Source organism: Sphaeramia orbicularis, chromosome 5 (assembly GCF_902148855.1).
Source record: "Sphaeramia orbicularis chromosome 5, fSphaOr1.1, whole genome shotgun sequence".
NCBI classification, from domain to species: Eukaryota; Metazoa; Chordata; class Actinopteri; order Kurtiformes; family Apogonidae; genus Sphaeramia; species Sphaeramia orbicularis.
In genome coordinates, this window is record NC_043961.1 from 37,307,556 (window position 1) to 37,327,422 (window position 19,867).

Consider the following 19,867-nt stretch of genomic DNA (forward strand, 5'->3'; position numbering starts at 1 on the left):
TCCATACACTACATATGTGCATTATGTCTGATCATCCCTGTTTCCCAAAATATTTATACTGAGCATACACAATATTTTACCATACACTTTTCTCTGTCTATGACAGTGTGCATCTTTGTGACAAGAAATAAATATATGTTTTAGTTATTCCTTTTCTGTGTCAGATTCTGACTTAGTGGAGGTGAAGCTGGTGTACGGTGTGGAGGGGAATTCAACCTTCCTGGAGTGTATTCCTCGGTCCCCACTGGCTGAGCTCAAGTGGACGGTCCAGTTGTCAGAAAACCAGCAGCAAACCCTAAGTCAGATTCGTGAAATCAAAGAGGTGAGACCTGTTATCTTCCCTAACCATAGGAAACTCTGAACATGGTTAATCCATATTCAGACTGATATGGTTGTAAATTAGTGTCAACACAAAGACTTGTTGGACCATCTGACATGTTAAAGAGTTAGCTTAGTCCTTTTTAGATGGTATATCTCAGATGAAATGAGTACTCGTTTAAATTCTTTTTTGTTCTCCATTTTGATTTTCTCCTCTGTTTCACCTCAGAGTGAAGACAGCCACTCTCTCCACATGAAGCGGGGTTTACTGCTTCAGCGTCTGGATCTGTCTGACTCAGGACTCTACATCTGCACCAGCCACGAACACTCATACAAACAAGTCCTGGCTAAATACCGTGTCCACATCATCCCAAACCACAACCTCCACCCAGCCCGCTACCAGCAGAATCACAGCCCGAACCACCAAGGATCTGCAGCCTTTGGGAGGATCGCCCCTGCAGGAGTGGGCGTCCACGGTTTTCTCGGGCAGACGAGTCTCCCTCATCCACCGCTGTCAGGACATAGAAGCTCATGGCTGCCTCACAATGCTCAGCCTCCTCTGAGGAGCTTCAATCACCTGAACATGGTCGGGACCAACAGTCTGAGCGTGGACGACTACTGTGAGCAGCTGTGGTACCGAGAGAAACGCCGTCAGCAGAAGCTGCGCACTCTGAAGATGAAGCAGGAGAGCAGGAAAGCTCGCGTAAGGAGGAACAACCCCCCTGAGGTTCCCCTCTAGTCACTGAGACAAGACAAAGACTGTCAATGGACAACAGATCCTGTACATTCAGAGGGAAGGAAATGTTGAACTCAAGAAACTTTGCTTTTTAAGCAAATGTCAGCTTGTGAAGTGACACTGTACATCTGTATGGTCTTTAAAGACTGACTATAAATTCACAAAATGTAGACACATAGCCTCTGAAAGCAGTTTGGCTTTTAGACACTACATAAAAACAAACAGTTATGTAGTAAGTTAGTGTTTCCTCTGGTTTTATTATTATTTTATTATTGCTCAGTAAACAGTTGGCAAAAGATTTGCGTTGAAATCGAAGGTGTTTTGTAAGTAATGCAAAAGCAGCATCAAGAGTCTGAATGAGAAATGAATGACAAACGTGTCACATACATTTGACACATGCGAGCATTGTTGTTTCAGACACATTTTATAATCTAACTGGTCAAGCATAAACAAATACACATAGCAACAAGAGAGGAAATTATAGTGATTACCTGCTTGTTAAAAATAATGGCTCTAGTTTTACTTAAAGATAAACTTAACTTTAAACACAAAGATTTTGCCAATGCCAAAAAACTAACTTTAAACCTTGTACTTCCTAAAAACTAATGGAATGAAATAGGAAATGCAGTTAGACTTACCAGACTAGTTACTCTAACGTTAGTGTTATAGATATCCACACATCAGCAGTCATTTTCTAGTTTGTCTGTTTAACTTCAAAATATGCATTTATATCTTGCATAACAATTTTGCAGTCCATCTGCCTAAATACTTGCAGCTGACATTTCATTTGTAACCAAAGACTCTGACATATAGGTGAAAGTTGCAGGTAAATATGTGTAAGGATTTCACAAAGAAAGCTAACAGAAGTATCAAGAGAATAAACAAATAACAGAAGACTTAACAGAGAACAGTGTTTGCCCAGTTTAGTGCCACACATTGAGCTATGTTTAACAAAAACCTAATCTGTTTTCTACATATATTTATGATTGCTTTAATATGTAATGTGTGGATAAGATATAGACTCATACCATCTGAATAAAGGCCCCAGTGGAAACGCACACAAGAAATGGACCTTGCTTGAAAATACATAATGTATAGCTTTATTAACTCTGCTATGTAACAATAATTTAGTAATATTTTTATTCACATCCATGTATATTAAAGAACTCTATTTTTGATAGTTTTCTTACTTTATGTAGTGAAATTTAGTTTAATATCTGTGTTTATATAAGCTTGTTTGTCATAAGTGGGGTTTTTTTTTTTTCACAACACACTGATAAGCTTTGGAATCATTAGTAATTAAACTGTGTTATGCATCATGTGAATAAGCCACAAAATAATAACTTCCTTGTTTAATAAAAAATAAAAACATTTGTGGGGTTTTTGTGTAATATAAATCAATCACATCGAGATGTCTCAGTGCATATCTTACACACATTTTGGCCCATGGTATCATTATTTTTACAGACTAGATAGATTCAGGTTATTTCTCATGAAGTGAGTGTATGTAGACCATTCACACAGCTGTAATATCAAATACAGGAAACATATAATTTGAATTTCTCCTGTTTAGCTCAATGACTGTTAAAATGTCTTAACAAACTTGACTGAAAATAAATACTTATTCATGTGTCATCAAGTAAAATATTGTTCACAGAGTACAGAAAAAAGGCAAGACACTGAGATAAACAGAGAGAGAGAGAGATCTGTGACAAACTGAGCCATAAGGCAAGGAAAATGGATATTAATGTCAAAAACAAAAATGTATTAGACAAAAGGGGGGTATTTATCTTTTTTTTTTTTTTTTTTTTTTTTTTTTTAAGTCAATACAGATCCTGATAAGTCATGTTATTTAACATCTTTACAGGCAACCTAAATCATATGAAAGAAAAAAGGCACATTATGAAATAAAGCCCAGCTTGGAAAGATTGTATATAATAGAGAAGAATACACAGAGGAAATTATATATCATGGTTGAGGTTATAAAGCAATACAACTGAATGGGATTAATCCATTTGGGCTAATGTGAATGAAGCATGATGAAGAAATGACAGAACACGCTTTGTGTTTCATCCAGAAGCATAAACACAGAAAAAGACTGAACCATGTGAGGTGGGGGTATGAAGACTACTTTTATTTATTTTTTTTAAATCAGCAGGCATAATACAGAGAATGCAGTGGGTTTGTTGTCCCGGTTTTAACCCTTTCATGCATACTGGTCACTACAGTGGACAGCTATTCTACAGCTGTTCTCTTGTATATTCATGGGTTTTGTTGTTTTAGTTTCATATCAGCCAACACAGTGGACGCTTATGCATCATCCCATACACTGACATTCAGACTATTACTGTAACTTTGCTGTTCTTGATAAACCTGATCTGCAGCAACATGACTGAGTGTAAATCAATTGCTACTTGTTATTAGACTAATTAACAGTTGTCTTAATCATAAAGGTTTGTTTTTTGCATATTATCTCCATGAATTGAATAATAACCAGTATTAGAGTATGATAAAATGGGAGAAAACATCAGATTAGCTGCATGAAAAATGTTTTCACACAGTATATCACTTTCTGATGATGGGTTTTAAATACATGTTTATTTGCTTCAAAAATTAAATGCATGGTGTGGACATTTTTGCAACTCCATGAAAAATAGGGTCATAAAAAATTTTGGTAACACTTTACTTGAAGGTCTAGTTTATAATGCATTAAGCGCATATTCATAAGATATTATAATGCATTTATAATGCATTATAAAAGTCATTACAACAGTTTATGATCATGTAAAACAACTTACACCAAGGTTAATAAAGTATTATAAGTGTAGGCCTAATGTATTATAAATTCAGCTTTCATAATGTTTTATACATCCATACCAAAGTGACAAGTGTTTGTAGGAAGAATCTCAAGTCCTGGGTTCCGTAAAACATTATCATTTGTATGATATTATAACACAAGTATGATGATGTATGGGCAGTATCTGCTGGCTCTGAGTAAAGTGTAAATCAGAAACTATACATCAAAGTGTTCTTAACAACTCTTTATTTTGCAAAAACAAAACATTAAAAGAACAGAGACAGTAAATAGAAGTGTTACATGTTGCTTTATACATAAATAAAAAATAATATGGCAGCTCTAAATCTTTAATCCAAACACATACTTTTTTTTTTTTTTTTTAATAAATATGACTTCCCTAAAATAGATGGGTATAGGGACCAGTGACAAAACCTAACAAAAGTTCTTCACCTAAAAAAATAAATTCCTTCACACTGCTTTGGTGTGGATGTATAAAACATTGTGGAAGCTGAATTTATAAAACATTATTCCTACACTTATAATACTTTATTAACCTTGGTATAAGTTGTTGTACATGATCATAAACTGTTGTAATGACTTTTATAATGCATTGTAAATGCAGTATAATATCTTCTGAATGTGCGCTTAATGCATTATAAACTAGAGCTTCAAGTAAAGTGTTACCAAAATTTTCAATTGCTTTGTTTTTTTTCATGCCTTAAGAGGAATAAAAACACTCAGGAAAAAATTCTCGACTAAGGTTCTCATAATTCATGCATGAAAGGGTTACATATACGGTGTGTCCTGTAGGTGGCGGTAGTGAGACGTAAACACGAGTTACCGCCCGCTTCTAAACCAAAGAAGAAAAGTATTTGCTCTGCACCACACAAATGAAAACGCGGTTGATGGGAGACCCGTCGAAATTTTGATATACTTACATCTGCCAAAGGTAAGAAGGTGTTCACGTTTCCACCATATATATAATTTATGTTAGCCAGCGCCACTTTCACTCTTGTTACTGTCAGTTAGTCTCTGTGCTAAGTTAGTTAGCTCCTGCTAGCTAGCCTGTCTGTGCTTCTTAGCATGGTTCACTGACTGACCTGTCGCCTGCTGAGTTTCCAGTCAATGGGAGACATTGTAGTTGGATTATCAGTATACACAGTTATCATCCTGTTTCCCCAGCTTTCGATTTTTTAAGTGATCAGCTTGTTTCTTTTCTGCTGAGCGGGCTATTCAAGCAGCGTTAGGTTACATCCGTTAGGCTAAAGTAGCTAGCTAACTTCAAGAAATTAAAAACTTTTGCGCTCTTGCCACCTCCAGGTAGGATCCGAGTGGACTGAGCACAAGAGGACAGAAAGAGAAGGGTCCTCCATGGCTGCTCAAACACTCCAACAGCCCAGTTTCTTACTGGTGAGTCTCTTGTCCATAGGTATGGTTTTATTAAGATTTAAAAGCTGAATACTGTATTGCTTCACATCATGGTCATGCTAATCCTATTCTTTGTTTTAAAAAGTCAGAATCACAATGGCTACTGTCTGAAAATATAATGTAATGTCTCGATATATATTCACTAAATAAATAACCAGACAGTGATTGCATTTCCTGGTGTGTAGATAAGAGTTAAGTATTATTGGGAACATGTATTGGTTTGGAAGAGATATTTACCTATATTTGTTGTAAATTTGTCAAAGGTATTACACTGTATATACGACAGTGTCAATTAATAAGAAGCTATAAACAATATTCTAGAGCTGCAACCAATTATTCGACTCAAAGTGATCCTAAAAAAATCATTCAACCACAATTCTCCTGAATCAAAGTTTTGTTTCCTTCATTTCTCTGCTGTTAAACATTGGTTCCACTGTTGTGTTTCACACGGATGCTTTTTGTGACGCACAAAGAAGCTTCAATTCAGGAAAACTGCAGTAGAATATCTCCCTTCAATCAATTCGAGTCAGTTAATCAAATCGGGACTTTTTGCATTGACTTCAAGCACTTAGTCGATTAATCGATTGCAGCTCTACAATATTCCCTTCCATAAAGGTAGACAAGGGAAAATTGTAGGAATCAGCAATTATATAGAAATAATACAAAGTAGAAATGTGTTATAAAGCTACAGGCTAATTGCAAAATGTTAAATATCAGTGATCTGAATAAGAACTGTAGATTTCATTAGGGCAATAGCTTGAGTTTGTTTATCTTTGTTGAATTGTACTTGTTAAAGTCTTGGAAATAACCATGATGTCATCCATTTGTGTGATGTGGTATTGTTTCAGGCAAACCTTAAAGCAGATTCTACCACTAAACCTCTTCTCCATCGATGCCAAGATCTGGTGAAGGTCATAGATGACTATCCTGCCAAGGTATCATTAGTTTTTCTGTGCCTAAAAATCCTTCACTTTCATGCCTGTGTAAGTCAAACTGTTGTCATCCTGGAATACACCATAACCACTGGGTTTTATTTTAATTGGGCGATAGTATGGCAGCTGTTTCTAAACACAAGTGGTGTCCTCATCAGTCTCTGCAGAGTGTTTGACAAACATTGGCCTGAAATGGAAAGGAATGCTATTGGATTTGTTCATGACATAAGGTTTTGTCTATTAACTTGGCAGGGCTGACCAAGGCTTTTACGTTAAGTACTTTTAGCATGAGGCAACAGCTGCTGGTCATGCGTTCTTTGACTTTCACTTTGAGGATTTGTCTTCAAAGGTTGGTTCCTGCAATGTACCTTGTACCTACAGAAACACATTCATGATAAAAGGTTGAGCTTTGGTAGTGGAGTAAAACTTGAGATGATAACCGGCTTTAACACTTTTGCTTTCAGTGCGGGGTCAGTTAAGGTATTGTTTGAAAGCAGCTGTTGGTTCTTTGGCAAGTGACACAAATGATGAGTGTGTAGTCGTAGGATTAGTCTGCCTCTGGGTTGCATTGTAGCCTGTATCTTCAGTCCCTTCAGTGGCATGAGCCTCATATTCCCTATTTACTCAGTATCAATGAATAGGAAACTCAGTGAGTGTTTCAACTGTCAAAGGGACAAAAACCCAAACTTATTTCTACACAAACTGGTCTCACTATTGCGCTTAGAGTTTAGTATTGTCATTATTTCCTGGTTCCTGGCTGCCCTGCAGCAATTTTGGGCAAGTTGTTTTGAATGACACAGTCCGTCATTTAAATATATGGAGTCTCTTTGCTTGTGGAAGAAGGTCCTTTTATTTCCCTCAACACTTGTCATCCATACATGTCGTTCCAGTGTGAGTATCTGTTCCACTTGCTACTTCCTTACCACAGCTGGTCTGAGGAGTTGATTAGGTTGACTGCTGCAGTAATAGATCATCGTTTTCCATTATGGGGTTGTAATGTTTGTGTGTGTTCCTTCAGGAGCTGCATTTGATTTTCCCATGGCTGGTGGAGAATGTGTTTGGCAGTCTGGATGGTGTCATTACAGGCTGGAACCTGCGACTCCTCCATTCACGCAGCCAGGACTACAACACTGTAATGGAATTTCTAAACCCAAGGTAGTAAAAGTGTGTCCTCTATTCAATCACAGCAGAATACATCAAGTACAATGTAGTTAACTGCTCTTTTTTTCACTTATTTTAGTGGGCCAATGATGAAGCTGGTGTATAAACTTCAAGCAGAAGAGTACAAATATGAAATACCAGTCAACTATCTTCCGGTAACAACGTTTATAACATCAGATATTACATTACTAATGTGACTGGGTGATACTCAGTAATACAGTGCAGTGGATTAATAAGGCTGAACTGTAATCAGTAATGTTATTATGCTCATAATTAATTCATAAAGCTCTTAGGTGAGCTTTGATTCAAATGACAGTTATTTTGATAAAGATTGTTGATTCCTGTGTAAAGAATCTGTAGTAGCAATGACTGTAAGTCCACAGTTATTCGTGAGTACGTAGTCCTCCAACAGCATGATTGGTGCATGTTACACAGCCTTCAGCTAAAGTCAGCCAAGTTTGTTAAACATCATATCAACATTCATTACTGATTAATTGGTCGACTTGTAGTTGCATTGATGCACCTGAAAAATAAAAGAAATTAGGATTTCTTAATTCTTAAAATAGCATCGCATGTCTTAATGACACGAGACAGAGAAGAAGTAAATTAACGTAAAATGATATCAAGTCCACATGCATTGTGCAGCCACTATCCAGTTTTACCAAAAATCTACCATTTTCCTAATTATTATCTTAGTGGTTGAACACTGGAGCTTAGAGTCTCATGTTTGTGCATCCAAAGGGTCCTGTGAAGGTCTGTATTCAAGAAGGAGTGCCAGTTCCCGACTGTCCCCTGTTTCAAAACAAGGTGCAGTTCCCCCTGGCTGGGCTACTGAACCTCAACCTGGCTCTGAGTATCCTTTTTCCATAACACTAACTTATGTATTTTTGTATATTATTAGTCAGGTTTTTAGTAGTCATTGTCTTATTAAATATAACAATATGCAAGCTAATTATTTATGATAATAACTGTTTATTGTCAGTTATCAAACAGACAGTACATGTGATGTCAGACAGCAGGGGGGACAACATTAGGGCTTCTACAGGTTGGACTAGTGTCGAACTATAATCCTTAACTTTCTGCAGATCCATTTGAGTTCTACATGTTCAACTTTGCCCACTGTCTCATCACACCAAAGGTGAGTCTCTTCATGAAGTGTATCCAAAAAAAATTATAACTAAAGCATCACTGCTGCTGTCAAGTAATTTATTATTTTTTTTCTGCTATTTCTTCTTAAATCAGAAAAGGGCTTTTTCCAATTAATCTTGACATAGACATAAATAGTGTAAAGTGGAAGTTTTATGAAATGGTCCAATTAATAGCACTGAAATGTCTCTCAGGCTAGCTGGTGTGTAAAGAATGAGCACAGATATGTGACATACATTTACATTCAGATGAGGTAAACTGATCTGTACTCTTTTATCTTCAGAACTTCCCTCCAGGCCAACATGGGAGCAACACAGACAGTGCCTACTTTGTGTTAGTGGATACTTACCTCAAATTCTTCCTGCCCAGTGAAGGGAGTGTGCCCCCCTCCCCTTTCTCTGACTCCAGAGGCTCTGTCACTGCCCCATCACCAAGGTATTTAAAGCAAAGAGGGCCATTATAGATAAATCTTAAGTTGGACTAATCCGCCTGCAGCTTTAGCATGATCACATGATAATTTAGTAATTTTATTTAATGCATTTTAAAAGGAAAATACGGGCATAATAAATTCTCCACTCTCCTCCTGCCTTAAATTCAACAGATCTTCTGGTGTTTCCTTTGCTAGTTATGGAGTTCACAGTCCCAGCCTCCTCAAACATCACATATTTCATCAGCCCTCAGTTAATGCAGACCCTGCAGCGCAGGAAATCTGGAGGTCTGAAACGCTGTTACAGGTCAGATACAAATGAAGCTGCTAAGTTTTTCTATGTTGATTGTAGTGGGTGAATTATTTAAAATGAATGCTGCAAAGTGCGATTCATTGTCTTTAGATGTTTGTGGAGGTATGGCTCCATCACTACTCCTTGGAAATGTACCAGAAGTTGCAGTCTCCTCAGGTGAAGGTAAGATCCAAATATGTCCCCACACCTGTCATTACCATTCCTCCCCATGCCCCCCTCCTCCCTCCTGCACTGCAGCATCACATCACATCACACGACTGGCTGTTGACTGGCTGACCACAACGATCCCTCACACCTACACCATCTCTGTTCCAGCCCAGGGGGGAAAACAGTGGTGGACACCGACCAGCCATTGTCTGGAAGTCCTACTCTAAAATGTTTTATTTGTAAAAGGACTTAAATCCTTGCTGTACCTGTCGTTGTGGCTGGTGAATTTATTATAAAGACAGAAACTCCTTCCCTGAGCAGCTTAGGGTGAAGGTGTCCTTAAACTCAGTTACACAAACATAAGAGATGTGCCCTGTTTTTAAGAAAGTCTAGCAATTGGAAATGATCACTTAAGGGCATCTTCACCCAGAACTGTGTGTTCATTCTACAAGCAGCCACTAAAGTGGTGTCAGAGCTGCTGTTGCATTGACGATAAGCTCATCTTAATTTAAGATACAACCTTTTGTCTTCGCAAAACAATTAAACATGTCTACAAAGTCAATAAAGGTTTCAAGTTGCTTACAGTGTGAATACACAGTAGAGAATCTATTTTTCCCACTTAAAGGGCTAATGTTTTCTGTTATGTATATATATTTATGTAGAAATTCCTTTTTGACCAATTGGCTATCATTCTGCTGAACATAGTAGCTAGTGCTTTAAGAGATGGCATGTGTTCTTGATAGTAGTGCCTTTGCTCCCTTTCATGTCCCTTGCATGCTGCATGTTCCTGTTGCCAAGTGTTTGTGGCTATGTTGGGGTTATGGTTGCATGTAAAATGCCAACATATAGTCAGACTATTTAGTCACTGGGGACTCAACCATTGGGACTGTATGAATTTCCAATACAGGACCTTTGGGAATCTTTATTAGTTAGACAAAATGTTATGACTTGACAAAGGTCCAGCAGGGGTTATAAGGCCATGCTTTCATGATAAATAAATATGTTAGTATGTTCATTGGTCATGTTTTCCAGTAGCTGTGACAGTCTGACTTAATGTTGTTTTTTGTTGCCTCATTCATCTGTAGGAGAGGGACCTGTAATTAGATACTCACTAACCCTCTTGTTATAATTGCATGGTTAGTGCAATACTGTGATGTATTGTAGTATTTATGTAGCAGTACTGCCAAATATTGAAATATTGAATTTTTATTTTAATGTGGTACTGAAGTATCAATATAAATAATCTGAAGCATTTAAGATGAGTACTGCTTCATAAATGTATACAGGAAACATTGTTATCGACTTACAATATACTGACCAACATCTTAAGCCTTTTTCAGTTTTTATGAAGTGTTTGTCCATTTGTTCAACTATAATGAATACTGAACCCTGTTCAACATATTAACTCTGGTCGTCTTGTGTTCAGTGTCCATCGTGTGAAAAGTGAACTTGGACTGAAAGACTTTGGCCATGTTTTTTTACTTTGGCTGTCCCAAACTGAGGCCTCAGACCAACAGTTTATCAAAACAGATTTGCTGCTGGGAGGCACCAAGTCTCAGTTGTGTGAAAATGTTTAATTTCATTAAGTAATCAGATTTTAAGTCTCTGTTTTATTTTGCACACCAAAATCGGTCAGCTTTGAGTTCACTTTGTTAATAATGCTGTTGTAATGACATTAGAGATGGGAATTGTATTAGTTAGTGCTGCTGTATTTTTGTTCTTAAATATTCATGTCAATCTGGACATAAGAGTGTAGCTTTTAAAACTCCATTGTAGTTCCTTACCATCCTCCAAAAGCTTTGCTTTTATTGTTGCTTCAGAGGGCAAAATTATATAATTGGGTAACTATATTTTCAGTAATCATATTCTTGTAGTTGTCACTAATAAACCATCAGCCTCAGAGCATAATTGCCTAAGTCATATTTTTGGCCATATTGTGATATTTGCATAATGTTACTCTCCAAACACTGTTGCTTCCTTTTATGAAGGTATCACAATTTGGCCAAAAAATATAGCTTAGAAAATTATGTTATGAGGCTAACGAAGCACCAATTTACAGTGGTTAAACATTCTGAAATACATGCCCAGTTCTTATTCCTCTAGTTCTGATTTCTTATAAAGAAGATACAGGTTTGAACCACTCTGAAATGATTCCCATCCCTATAACTTTGTGAAGGCTCTGTTCTTTCTCCAACAATGAAAGCATTGTGTTCCCACAGTCAATATTTTATTTTTGTTTGTCTCCTCTCCTGTTTTCTGCTCTTTTCCTCCTGAATGTTTTGGCCAATTGTTTCTGTCTGGTTGCACTCTCCGTTTCGGTGCCTCCTTTACTCCTGTTCTCATGTTTACCTTCCTCCTGCCTACCCTTTTCTTTTCCTCTCCTCTTCCTCACTTCCCCTCCCTCTCTCATTGTTATTCCTCCTCCACCTTTGTTGTTGTCTTCCTCTTCCTCATCCTCCTCTCCCCCCTGGTGGTTACGGGTGAACAGCTGGCGCTGCTGCAGTACCGCCTCAGTATGTCCAGCATGCCGTGCCAACCCCACGCCCCACCAGGCTCTGGGACCCTCCACACCTACCAAGTACTTTTACCTTTTCATTCACCCCCGCCCCTCTGGGGCCTCCTGGAGGTAAACCTCAAGTCAGATAAGGTCACAGTCAAGGATACTTCTCTTACACAGACAAACAAGTCACCAGCCTGGCAGATGGTTTCAATGGCTGGTCACACACTGCATGCTGTGTTGTGCTTGGGATGGTTTTAGCTGTTTTAAAGATATGCTGGCTGGTTTAAAAAAATGTAAATGTGGTTGGTGAATTGTGTTGTACAATGTAGTGTAGCTAAAATAATTAATTTTTAATTTTTGACTTCTTCTTAAATATAGTAACCAGTAAACAGTGCTGACTTTTGAATTGCTTAGAATTAAATTCAGTTCCATTATGTCCTGTTTAATGCAATATACAGTACAGGCCAAAAGTTTGGACACACCTTCTCATTCTTTGCATTTTCTTTATTTTCATGACTATTTACATTGTAGATTCTCACTGAAGGCATCAAAACTATGAATGAACACATGTGGAATTATGTACTTAACAAAAAAGTGTGAAATAACTGAAAACATCTCTTATATTCTAGTTTCTTCAAAGTAGCCACCCTTAGCTCTGATGACTGTTTTGCACACTCTTGCCATTCTCTTGATGAGCATCAAGAGGTAGTCACCTGAAATGGTTTCCTAACAGTCTTGAAGAAGTTCCCAGAGATGCTTAGCACTTGTTGGCCCTTTTGCCTTCACTCTGCGGTCCAGCTCACCCCAAACCATCTCGATTGGGTTCAGGTCCTGTGACTGTGGAGGCCAGGTCATCTGGCGCAGCACTCCATCACTCTCCTTCTTGGTCAAATATCCCTCACACAGCCTGGAGGTGTGTTTGGGGTCATTGTCCTGTTGAAACATAAATGATGGTCCAACTAAACGCAAACCGGATGGAATGGCATGTCACTTCAGGATGCTGTGGTAGCCATGCTGATTCAGGTTGCCTTCAATCTTGAATAAATCCCCAACAGCGTCACCAGCAAAGCACCCCCACACCATCACACCTCCCCCTCCATGGTTCACGGTGGGAACCAGGCATGTAGCATCCATCCGTTCACCTTTTCTGCGTCGCACAAAGACACGGCGGTTGGATCCAAAGATCTCAAATTTGGACTCATCAGACCAAAGCACAGATTTCCACTGGTCTAATGTCCATTCCTTGGGTTTCTTGGCCCAAATAAATCTCTTCTGTTTGTTGCCTCTCCTTAGCAGTGGTTTCCTAGCAGCTATTTGACCATGAAGGCCTGATTCACGCAGTCTCCTCTTAACAGTTGTTGTAGAGATGTGTCTGCTGCTAGAGCTCTGTGTGGTATTCATCTGGTCTCTAATCTGAGCTGCTGTTAATTTGCGATTTCTGAGGCTGGTGACTCAGATGAACTTATCTTCAGCATCAGAGGTGACTCTTGGTCTTCCTTTCCTGGGGCGGTCCTCATGTGAGCCAGTTTCGTTGTAGCGCTTGATGGTTTTTGCGACTGCACTTGGGGACACATTCAAAGTTTTTGAAATTTTCTAGACTGACTGACCTTCATTTCTTAAAGTAATGATGGCCACTCGTTTGTCTTTACTTAGCTGATTGGTTCTCGCCATAATGTGCATTCTAACAGTTGTCCAATAGGGCTGTCAGCTGTGCATCAACCTGACTTCTGCACAACACAACTGATGGTCCCAACCCCATCAATAAGGCAAGAAATTCCACTAAGTAACCCTGACAAGGCACAGCTATGAAGTGAAAACCATTTCAGGTGACTACCTCTTGATGCTCATCAAGAGAATGCCAAGGGTGTGCAAGGCAGTCATCAGAGCTAAGGGTGGCTACTTTGAAGAAACTAGAATATAAGATATGTTTTCAGTTATTTCACACTTTTTTGTTAAGTACATAATTCCACATGTGTTCATTCATAGTTTTGATGCCTTCAGTGAGAATCTACAATGAAAATAGTCATGAAAATAAAGAAAATGCGAAGAATGAGAAGGTGTGTCCAAACTTTTGGCCTGTACTGTATACCAGTTATGGGATCCATCAGTATTACCATTTGGTTCTTACCTGAAACTCAACCAAAGAATGAAGTGAAATAATGGAATAGTCCATTAGTCTCTTATTTAAAATGTTTCAATCTGAGTTAATTACTAAGTTTTTACGGAGAAATATCCTTGACAGAACACTGAACCCTGGAATGAAGCTTTGAAATGTTGAATCTTTGAGCAGAGTTTTACTGCTTTGGGTGTGGTTCTCTTTTGGTGTTTGTATTGTAAAGGCATGCTGTTTACACTGTGTTCAATGTTCTTTGTTGCTTTACATGTGTATGTGTTTGATTGGAGTTTCTTTCTAATGACCGCTGTGCTCTGCAAAGCAAAAGATACCGCTGCACTTTGAGCTCATCTCTCTTTCTACATGCCAGTCTTAAATATAAATCAAAAATAAGAATCAGATGCTTATTTGTACTTTCAGCCTAATAATTTCAAATAGGGAGTATTACATATTGTATGTAATGCAGCTGGCATTATACAGAAGACAAAAATGCATTGACTTGACTGTAGCTTTGCTTTAGGCTGGTAATGGAGCACCAATGTCCCACCTATTCATACATCTTGCACAATGCATATTGTAATGGACTCTGTGTTTTTACAGAGACCATTGATTCCTAAAAGTGGGACCTTGATACTCCATAGAATAGAACACGCCCAAACTGTTGGTGATTATTTGGCTGCCTTTGGACTGGGATGCATTATGATTTGGCTGCTTATGAGTCTTGGAGCTGGTTGAGATGAATGCGGGGGCAGCATTGTGGAGCTCTGTGTGACTGGTTTTCTTTTCAGGAACCCTTCAGTCCAACAGAAGAGCATGTGCTGGTTGTGCGTCTCCTGGTGAAACATCTGCACGCCTTCTCCAACAGCCTGAAGCCTGAGCAGCTGTCCTCTTCACCCTCAGCCCACTCGCACACTCACACCAGCCCACTGGAAGAGTTCAAAAGGTCAGCCTTATCACTCACACTCCTGTCAGTTTGTTTTATACTTTTAGTTCTAAATAAATCCTTTTTTTTTTTTATTCCTGCCTGTGTTATTTACTGGTATAATATTTGACAATTAAGTAATTAAATTAAAATGTTTAGTCTGATGGACCTTCCTTAGTTATCTGCATCTCTGTAACAGACTGAATTATTATATTGTAAACTAATAAATATCACAGCAGCAAAACAGACTGCAGGACAGATATTTTTCCCAGGTTTATTCCACCATTATAACTATCACACACCTAGATATTCAGAAGGGTTGTCTGACCAAATCTGCATCAAAGAAGGAGTGAGAAGATAAAATCTGTTCATTACTCTCATGCTTAATAAACCCAAATGTCTCATTTGTGTCTGCTGACAGAGTGGTAGTGCAGCGCTTTGTGCAACAGAAGCTATACCTGTTTCTCCAGCATTGCTTTGGTCATTGGCCACTGGATGCCTCCTTCAGAGCAGTAAGTGACAGAATACATTTATTTGGCAGTTTAACTGTGTTGGCTTCTGTCAGTAATCCTCAGTTACAGTAACAAAGAACGAGGACAGAAGTGTTATTTCACCTGCTGGTTTGATAGTGTTTTGTAAGAACATTTGTTATTTTTGTGTTTAGGTTTTGGAGACCTGGCTGAGCTACGTCCAGCCCTGGAGATACACAGGAGAGAAGAATAATCAGCCTCAGACAGACCAGAACAGAACGGTTCCTGACAAATGGTGAGGCTTTATCACTTCAACTTTTCGTGATTAATACAAGATTTAGTGAACTTTGTGTTTGAATCCACCTGAGCTAATGTTTGGTGGTTACCCTGAAATGTCAAGACTAGGGCAGATGCAGGTGATATCAATGTATATGTGTTGCTCCACTGAGTAGATTTGTTATTGACAGTTACTTTTTCTTTTGTAGGGAGATGTTTGTTCAGGAGAACCTGCTCATGTACACCAAACTCTTCCAAGTGTTTTTGAACCGAGCTGTTAGGACAGATCTAGTCAATGCCAAAAATGCACTGATGGTCTTCAGAGTGGCCAAAGTGTTTTCTCAGCCAAACCTTGCAGAGATGATCCAGAAAGGTGAGTGTGAATGTGCTGAAGACAGCATTTTATTATCTTTGTTGAGGTTATTTTTGTAATTACTGGGAGCCACTGACATTCCAGCAATAACGGACACTAAAGACAAACCAATCATCCCTCCTCAGGTGAGCAGCTGTTTCTGGAGCCAGAGCACGTCCTCCACCACCGTCAGCCTCGTGGCTATTTGACGCCCAGCCAAGGAGGCAGCTACCTGTCATCACGACAACGGGTAGTGACTGACATGGTGTTCAGGGTGAAGAGCCACGTCTACTCTTTGGAGGGTCAGGACTGCCAATACAAACAGATGTTTGGCACAGAGCTCAGAGGAACAGTAAGTTGAGATTTACACAGTTATGTGCCTCAACACTGTGAAAGCTTTTTTCTTCTCACACAATTAGTGCAGCAGCAAAAAAATCATCTATTAAAAATATCCATAATTTTACTTTTAAAGCTATGATTTTATGCGACATTGCAGGTGATGAAATTAATCCAGATCATCGCACAAGCCAGACAGACTGCCAAGAGGATCTCAGATCACTCCACTGAGGTGACAGCCAATAACTCATTCTTGTCCTGGTTTGGGCTGGCCTCCCCTGATCTCAATAACACCTTCAGTGGAGCTGAGCCAGAGGAGAGTGGCGAGTGTCTGAAGAAGACACACGAGTTCCTGGAGAGAGCTTTGGAGAACTTATGTCAGATATTCAAGGTTAGTGGGTTTGTTGATTTTGGTGAGTTAGTTATATTCTCTTCCATAGATAATCAGTTTTAAAGTGAATTATATTAGTAAAATTTGTATCCTCACTAACCTGCATTAGTTGGTTTGTATATCAGCAGGATTAAATTAAAAACACAGATTTTCATAAACCAATTCAATCTTGAGCATGTCCATAAAAAGGGCAGAACCTAGACACATTTATTACCCCCCCCCCCCCCCCCCCCCCAAGGTGTGTCTATATAGATATAGCAGGGATTCCATCCTTCTGTCAGAGATTTTTGTCCAATCAATTTCTCAGACATTATTGTCCCAATTCTTTTCTCATTTCAAACATATTCTTTACATGCGCCTTTCTCCCACTTTTTGAAAGTTAATACTCAACATTAATCTGTGTGTAGGCAGGGTATCAGTGGGGGGGTTGTGCGACCAGGCAGGGGTAATGGTAAGCTCTGCGTACTTTTTCATTTGTTACTTCTCCAAACATTGTAATGGGATGTTTGAACAAACCAACAAACATTGCAGGAGCTGTGCAGACATGTGCTCTGTTCAGTGCCCTTTTAGTCTGGTCATGTAATGGCCTCATAGCTGTATGTGTTCATTTGGCTGCGTTTTTGTTTTGTAGCTGAACCAAGGGCAGCTAACACAGCTCATCTCAAACCTGGGTTCTTCTCAAGACAACGGCAACTGCAAGCAGCTGCCCGACTGCATTCAGGGAGAGAATGGACTCATCCTCACTGATCTGGGCCGGATGCAGGTTAGTACTTGAAATTATGAGGAGGGGGATTTATATTAAACTGTGGGGGAAATGGAAGAACTAATATCCTGACACTATGAATATGTGTCTTTGTGGTTTTCTGAGCAGATTATAAATGGACTGCGCAGGTTTGACATTCAGTACCAAGGAGACCCAGAGCTCCAACCCATCAGGAGCTATGAGAACGCCCTGCTGGTCAGGCTTTTCTACAGGATATCTTCTTTGGTTAACAACATAGTAAGTGGTATCAATGTGGTATAATAACATAAATGATGGAGAGTTAGTGTGGGTTCATACTGTTATTGAGCTCAAGAGACTGAGTCATTGGACAAAGTATAATTACAATAATAGATAAATAGATAAGTAATATACATTATTAATAAATAATAATTAAAAAATCTGTAGCCTTCTCACCTCATCCCATTGCAGACCGGCTAATATACCAAAGAACACAATCAAAATTAAATAAATTTAAGTAAAGTGTCAGTCAAAAACAGGTGTCCTTTCACAATGCAGGATGACATCTTTGCCATATTTGGTGCTTTGAGTGTTTTCTCACGTTAATTTGTAAAATCAGCTAAGTATTTGGTCTCAACATAAATATAAATTTAATGGTCAGGCCTACCTGCAGCATTCATGATGTTACACAAAATTTTTATCCACTTCCTGACTAATCTGCAACTTGTCATATGGCGGCTTAAAGCCAAAGTGTTTGTTTTAGGGTCCTGCGTATTTACAGACTTGGAATGGATGAGGATGTCAATTTAGTCATTTCTTTGTGTCGCTGAACTTTTTTGTGAATGAAAAACGTGAATCTCAAATGTTTGTCTATAAATTATTTTGATTGGGCCTTCTGCCTCTTAAAGATAAAGCATCTGCTAAAGCATCTATTAATAAATGAAAAATAAAAATAACTGACTCTTACAGTAATTAAACTTTTTTCTGTCCCCATTCCACAGTTTGGAGCCCACATGAATGCGCTCTGCTCACGGCCAGACTTCCTCGGTCGTCTGGGGCGTCACTACCTGTCGGATCCTAATTCTTCCACCCAACTAAAACAGAGTCCAGTGACACAGCGGATGTTGGAAAGGAACCGACTGCCACGGCTCAGCCTGAGACCTTTGGCCAGCTACAGGACTCTACTGATGCTGCTGCTCTTCTACACGTTTGGAGCCCTCCTGTCATTTGGTCCCATGTCCAGTACTCTGCTCATCCTCTGTGGAGGATTCCTGTATGGACTATTGATGACACTGTTTGGAGACAAACTAAAAACTCACTAGCTAAATCACAGGGTTCCTACATGGGATTAATGTTATCAAATCTAGCTTTTAACATCTTTAACCAACCAAAGTAGCAGTTTAGTAGTCCCTTGGAATATGTAAAGAGTGTAATTTTAATTTATCTTGACATACAATATCTTTAATTATACCATATTTTAATTTTCTACACTTTACAGAGAAATTTGAGCCTTTTTTAGTATTTGTTATGAATATTAGGAGCAATTGTGAAATCTAAAACTACATGGCCTACAGTTCAATTTGTATATTTCGGAACTTTGACCTCTTCAGTCAGGAGATGTGTAGGAACCCTGTTGGTAGCAGAGCAACAACAGACTGGCAGCTCTTCTTTTGATATGACGCCTTGATTGTTTTGGATGTGATTTACTTTTTCACCATCATCTGAATCCTTTGAATCGGATGTATGCCCAGAAATTCAGATTGCACTGATTGAATAAACTGTTCATTTCAGTGGAAGCGGAAGACGTTTTTGTCCAAAAGGCTCAATAAACTGTTTGCACTTGTTAGTAGTTCTTGTGAATTCATTTGAGTGTCCTGTACACATGACAAACTTTGAGATGAGAAGCATCTCAAACAAACTGGATTCTGAAAGTTGTCATTAACTACACCAGGTGGTGATTATGCCGCTGACCTTGTAACTTTCCTGTAACATGAGGTTAACCATAGCTTGATGTACTGAATAATAACATGTGGCCTTGCCATGCAATGTAAGATCATCTCATGAGTTATGTTGTACATATACGCCACAGTCAAAAGAAAAAGAGGAAGTCTTTTTGTCAGTAGGTTCACACATGTTCACATGCACCACACCCAAAATTTGTCCTCTGCCTTTAACCCATCACTAGCGCATGCATGCATGCATCACACACTGTATACTAGGAGCAGTGGGCTCGCCATATCAGGTGCTCAGGAAGCAAATGGGGGGGGTTGAATGCCTTGCTCAAGGGCACATCAGCCAATAATACTCCACCAGTCCAGGGAATCGAACTGGCAACCCATCAGTCACAATCACTCTCCAGCTATCTAGGCTGCGGCTGTTAT

At 38.9% G+C, this 19,867-nt stretch overlaps 2 protein-coding genes across 5 annotated transcripts in view; both read left to right on the forward strand.

The window, feature by feature from the left end:
• LOC115420093 (semaphorin-3D) overlaps positions 1–2,112 on the forward strand; it is a 132,121-nt gene extending 130,009 nt beyond the window's left edge. For both annotated transcript variants that reach the window (XM_030135319.1, XM_030135320.1), the window contains exons 17-18: positions 165–322; positions 548–2,112. In XM_030135319.1, coding sequence (XP_029991179.1) covers positions 165–322; positions 548–1,057 — 668 coding nt within the window. In that variant the 3' untranslated portion in view covers positions 1,058–2,112. The remainder of the gene's footprint in view (positions 1–164; positions 323–547) is intronic.
• Positions 2,113–4,723: 2,611 nt separating this feature from the next.
• On the forward strand, positions 4,724–19,335 carry smpd4 (sphingomyelin phosphodiesterase 4). Of its 3 annotated transcripts, none has more exons than XM_030135315.1 (20): positions 4,724–4,800; positions 5,172–5,261; positions 6,128–6,214; positions 7,230–7,366; positions 7,452–7,527; positions 8,114–8,225; positions 8,458–8,510; positions 8,802–8,953; positions 9,120–9,252; positions 9,349–9,420; positions 11,894–12,031; positions 14,807–14,961; positions 15,362–15,452; positions 15,605–15,705; positions 15,896–16,059; positions 16,185–16,390; positions 16,535–16,765; positions 17,397–17,528; positions 17,637–17,765; positions 18,488–19,335. In XM_030135315.1, exons 2-20 carry the CDS (start codon positions 5,223–5,225, stop codon positions 18,806–18,808), a joined length of 2,529 nt encoding a protein of 842 aa, XP_029991175.1. In that variant the 5' UTR covers positions 4,724–4,800; positions 5,172–5,222; the 3' UTR covers positions 18,809–19,335. The 3 variants fall into 3 exon arrangements, with proteins under 3 accessions (XP_029991175.1, XP_029991177.1, XP_029991178.1); XM_030135317.1 differs by having other exon boundaries at positions 11,894–11,983; XM_030135318.1 differs by lacking the exon at positions 11,894–12,031.
• The last annotated feature ends 532 nt before the right edge of the window (positions 19,336–19,867 follow it).

Excerpts from the sequence above, each read along its gene's own strand:
- smpd4 (XM_030135315.1), top strand. The coding sequence starts at position 5,223 with ATGGCTGCTCAAACACTCCAACAGCCCAGTTTCTTACTG. Across the intron at positions 9,253-9,348 it reads GGTCTGAAACGCTGTTACAG|ATGTTTGTGGAGGTATGGCT; the intron begins GTCAGATACAAA and ends CATTGTCTTTAG. Across the intron at positions 15,706-15,895 it reads AGAACGGTTCCTGACAAATG|GGAGATGTTTGTTCAGGAGA; the intron begins GTGAGGCTTTAT and ends TTTCTTTTGTAG.